Source organism: Tupaia chinensis, unplaced genomic scaffold (assembly GCF_000334495.1).
Source record: "Tupaia chinensis unplaced genomic scaffold, TupChi_1.0 Scaffold145652_1, whole genome shotgun sequence".
Taxonomy (NCBI): domain Eukaryota; kingdom Metazoa; phylum Chordata; class Mammalia; order Scandentia; family Tupaiidae; genus Tupaia; species Tupaia belangeri.
The window spans coordinates 2,578,572-2,583,795 of NW_006205509.1; the positions used below are offsets into that span (position 1 = coordinate 2,578,572).

General features: G+C 48.7%; 1 protein-coding gene across 1 annotated transcript in view; it reads right to left on the minus strand.

The window, feature by feature from the left end:
* Window positions 1-253: 253 nt before the first annotated feature.
* Window positions 254-5,224, minus strand: part of TUBA1C (tubulin alpha 1c) — a 7,491-nt gene continuing 2,520 nt past the window's right edge. The window contains exons 2-4 of the mRNA XM_006168207.3: window positions 4,199-4,421; window positions 3,866-4,014; window positions 254-1,343 (exon numbers count right to left, since the gene is read on the minus strand). Of these exons, the coding sequence (XP_006168269.1) occupies window positions 369-1,343; window positions 3,866-4,014; window positions 4,199-4,421 (1,347 nt within the window). The 3' untranslated portion in view covers window positions 254-368. The remainder of the gene's footprint in view (window positions 1,344-3,865; window positions 4,015-4,198; window positions 4,422-5,224) is intronic.

Below are 5,224 nucleotides of genomic sequence, written 5' to 3' on the forward strand. Positions count from 1 at the left end.
TCAGACCTACAGAATTAGAAAGCTATAGGTGATTCACGTCCATATTTCTGGCCTGAATCCAAGCCCTGCTACCTCACCCATGAAATTCTCTCACCACTCAATGAGGGCCTAAATGAAACCAGCCAGCTAGCAGCGTCCATGGCACAGAACGCATGAAACGTTGACCAGATTATGAGCAGGTGGCCCATCCATCAGCCTGGTACACCCAGCTGGTCTAAAGAGGGTAAGGTATTTATGTGATACAAAGCCAGCCTGACGTTTAAAATGGAAACATCACTTTTATTGACAGTTTAGGACCACAACAGACAGTTTCACAGAACAGAAACAAGACAGTTCCAAGACGCCGGAGTGTAAACTGCACTGACAGGTCAATACTCTTCACCCTCATCCTCCCCCTCAGCACTGTCTGCTCCAACCTCCTCATAATCCTTCTCAAGGGCAGCCATGTCCTCTCGGGCCTCAGAAAACTCTCCTTCCTCCATCCCCTCACCTACGTACCAGTGAACGAAGGCACGCTTGGCATACATCAGGTCAAACTTGTGGTCCAGGCGAGCCCAGGCCTCAGCAATGGCTGTGGTGTTGCTCAGCATGCACACAGCACGCTGCACCTTGGCCAGGTCTCCCCCAGGCACCACAGTGGGAGGCTGGTAGTTAATGCCAACCTTAAAGCCAGTGGGGCACCAATCCACAAACTGGATGGTGCGCTTGGTCTTGATGGTGGCAATGGCAGCATTGACATCTTTGGGAACCACATCGCCACGGTACAACAGGCAACAAGCCATGTATTTACCATGGCGAGGGTCGCATTTCACCATCTGGTTGGCAGGCTCAAAGCAAGCCTTGTTGATCTCTGTTACAGAAAGCTGTTCATGGAAGGCTTTCTCAGCAGAGATGACAGGGGCATATGTGGCCAGAGAGAAGTGGATGCGGGGACAGGGCACCAGGTTGGTCTGGAATTCTGTCAGATCGACATTCAGGGCTCCATCAAATCTAAGAGAAGCAGTGATGGAGGACACAATCTGGCTAATAAGGCGGTTGAGGTTAGTGTAGGTTGGGCGTTCAATGTCGAGGTTTCTACGACAGATGTCATAGATGGCCTCGTTGTCTACCATGAAGGCACAGTCAGAGTGCTCCAGGGTGGTGTGGGTGGTGAGGATGGAGTTGTAGGGCTCAACGACAGCCGTGGAGACCTGGGGGGCTGGGTAGATGGAGAACTCCAGCTTGGACTTCTTGCCATAATCCACTGAGAGCCGCTCCATCAGCAGGGAGGGGAAGCCAGAACCAGTTCCCCCACCAAAGCTGTGGAAAACCAAGAAGCCCTGCAGACCTGTGCACTGGTCAGCCTGCAAAAGAAGAGTTTTAATTTCAGTTTTGAGAGACATCGGGCGAATACGACAATGGACTTCTATGAACCCATGAGCATACGAGCATATTAACCAAGTCAGATACTAAAACTCTTCTTGCTAAGAGAGCCATCAGGAGAAAACTTTCCAAACATCAACTCTGGGGAGGAAAATCATCTGCTAAAACATCCATTTAAAAATCAACTATTTTCATTTCATTTCTGCAAGTTGTGTAGTGGTTAAGGCACCAGATTCCCACCTGGCTGACCATGGTTCGAGTCTTGGACCTGGCAGCTTATAAATCATGCCGGACACATGCACATGCCCAAAAATCCCAGGAGGAGAAGGGATTGTGCTCTGGCCGTTCCCACTGCAGGGGAGGAGTGAAGGGGTGACTTCTCACTTTCCCATCACTCTCTTTGGTACACACACACACCCTATGGCAAAAACTTAAAAACTACAAAACTATTTTCATTTCCTCAGCCAGAAGGGTCACAAGGTCTAGAATTACCAATTTACTGGACTCCAGTTTTAGGTACCAAGAGGGCGGATTCCAATGCCCTCGCTGTGGCTGCAGAACAAGGGCAACTTCTTGTCAACTGGAGTGCTACCAGGGACCACCAGCCTGGTACAATGGACATCTCAGAGAGGTGGCAGCTGCTTTCTGAATAGGAATACTACAGCGCTTGCCAAGTCCAGTGGCCAGGTGCTAGAATCAGGCTGGGTCTGGATCCGGCTCTACCAGTTTTTCTCCGTGTGACTATGACCAACTCATTCTCTCATTAAATGAAAGTAGTAATCTACCTCAGGTTGTTGGGAATTAATGAGTCCTTGGCACTTCAAGTACTCAGTACATGGCACTGGCTATCTAAGAAGCTTCTTCATTCTGGGTAAGGTGACTTCCATCACAATTCCATGAGACCTCAGATCACTGGGGCTTTCTGCCACGTCCACAGGCTCTTCTGGCTAGCAAATTGTGCTCAGTGAAGGGATGAATGACTTTTCAAACCAAGTGCTCTACTGACAAACCCCACTTCTCAAACGTACGGAAGAGTTGTAGACATTTTCTACCGAGTCTTCATTTCGCTTCTCCTGTGGGCCCACACTGAGTAAAACTACCTGTGACTGATGTAGGGAGCCCAGCCCAGCCCACCCAGCTCACCTCTTAAGCCTCAGTGGACACAGCAGTAACACCAAGGACAAATGCAACGGCTTCAGCAGTAAATGGACTTCTCTCCACAACTCTAAATGGAGTTTACTAGGTTTATTTGTCCCTAAGGGCAGGCCCTGATTTCCAAGTCAGATCTTACAGCTCAAGCTTAATTTGCAAGTATAGGAACCATTAACCCAATTTTGCTGGGAAGACTACGATAAACATCTGAGAAATGCACCAGCCACGAATGATGCAAGGCCATTCTTTGTAGAACAGACCAGTTGTGGCCGGGCTTGGTGTGGTGTGATTTCCCAGAGAAGCTGCTCTACCTAGGCCTTCACGCTTGAGTTTTGGTTAATTACTTACAGGCTGCCCACATGCCCAAAGAGCAGTCATCTGGTTGCCAGGCTCTTAATTAAAATGGTCCAAATAGTACATCAATCCACTTTACCTACATGAACAAAGTTGCCTAAGACCTTTCCACCTCAGGGCCAGTCCACAGTGCTCACATTTTAGTAGAAAAGGGGTTCTGTCTCAAAATCTTCAAAACTTCAACAGCGTGTACTTGCTTCTGTCGTAAGGAAGCTCCCCTGCCTGTATGCTTCGGCTGTTAGAAACTTCCAGCACCGGCTCTTCCTAGTCGGTGTTACGGCAGCTCTGATGCTCTTAACTTTCTGTACTAACATCAAGCACGAGCCTAGTTGTTTTTTTCCTTTTTTTTTTTTTGGAGAGGTTTTAGCTATAGGGCGTGTGTGCTCAGACAGACAGAGACAGGGAGACAGAAAGCGAGAAATCACCCCCCAGGGGGGATGGCCACGCCACAATCCCTTCTCCTCCATTCTCTTCTCAGGATCTTGGGCACGCACGCACAAGCGCCTGGTGTGAATTCCAAGCCACCGGGTCTGGGACGCGAACCACGGTTGACTACGTGGGAGTCCAGCGACATAGCCATTACGCTAACTGCTGGTTCCCCCTTTCTTTAATCAGCTTAAGTTATATGTAGGAGTCAGCCACGTACACACTGTGGCTAAAATGACTGGGAGCGGGGGTCACAGCAAGAAGCCAGGAAGCATAATGGTTTCTAATGGCAGTAACATGGTTAGGTCTCCCTGGTTCTCACCTTGACCCACATAAACTGCTCTCACTGAATGAGCACAATTGCCCCAACCTGCTTTGTAAAAACACAGAAACAGGCAAGAGTACTTACCTCTGCCCTGTCGTCGTCTTACAAGCCAGACCATCTGACTTAGTAGTCTAGATAATTCAGCTGAAATCTTATTTTACTTGCAAAGGTAGATTCTAATCATTTGACCTCTCTTAAAACTGCGAGAGAAAATTCTCATCCCACTTTAAACACAGAGCTGCTTACCAGCTTGCGAATTCTGTCCAAGACGAGGTCGATGATCTCCTTGCCGATGGTGTAGTGCCCGCGGGCATAGTTATTGGCAGCATCTTCCTTGCCTGTGATGAGCTGCTCAGGGTGGAAGAGCTGGCGGTAGGTGCCAGTGCGAACTTCATCTGGGAAAGGAAGACAAAGCCGCCACCCATCACTAACAGCCTGTACAAGTCTGCTTAACCCTGGCTGTGAGCGTGTGAGAGTGAGTGAGTGAGTGTGTGTGTGCGCGTGTGTGCAGTGGAGCCCCAGGTCAGACCTCCTGTCTCAGCACCCTGGATCTCACTTGGGTTACTGAGGTCAACTCACCGATGACTGTGGGTTCCAGGTCTACAAACACGGCCCTGGGCACATGCTTGCCGGCGCCCGTCTCGCTGAAGAAGGTGTTGAAGGAGTCATCTCCTCCCCCAATGGTCTTGTCACTTGGCATCTGGCCATCGGGCTGGATGCCGTGTTCCAGGCAGTAGAGCTCCCAGCAGGCATTGCCGATCTGGACACCAGCCTGGCCGACGTGGATGGAGATGCACTCACGCTGTGGGAGGACGAAAGGAAAATGTCAGAATGTGACAGATCAGATAGGACGCCCGCTCGGGAATGATTCACACCCAATGACTAAACTTCCTGGTGGATAACCACTTTTCTGAAGGCCACTCTTTGCCTATTCCATAAGCAAATATCTTTAAAGACCTAATTCAGGGAAAATGCTTTGGAACACCAAAGACATGCCAGTGAATCACTAGGCAAGGCCACACTCTTGCCTTACAGCCAGTAAGATGTTCCAGGATGAGTTCCTAGGTTTTAGAATGACATATACTGCTCTACAATGACACATTTCCCATGGCTGCTGGGAAACATTCCTTAAACTAATGCAAATTCCCCCTTCCAGCTCTGACTCATTCAGATTGTGTAACTATGGAGCTACTGCTGGTCCCTCTTTAATCCTATTCTTTAAAAGACAAGAGCTTTTCCCTTTCCCCTTTAAAACCAGCTTAAACCAGCAAGCTACAGCCATCTGACTCATGGAGAAAATGCTAGATAAGCAGCAGTTAGTTGTATTTTAAAAACTGTGGTCAAAGGCAGCTTTTTAAAGCCACAGAAAAACAATCTTTGGGAAGAACGTTTTTACTTCAGCCAGCAACACATCTTGGAGGGGGAAGGAGGAACACCAATAAAGCTGAAGTTTTGCCAAGGCTGAGCTGTTTCCTAGTGAGCTGCACAGATCCCTGGCACTGCAGAGGAAAGGAGCCTATGGTTTCACGAATTTAACAGCAGGGAGCTATCTGCTTTTCTTTACTTGTTGAACATGGCCATTTAAAAGCTACCAAACACATTCCT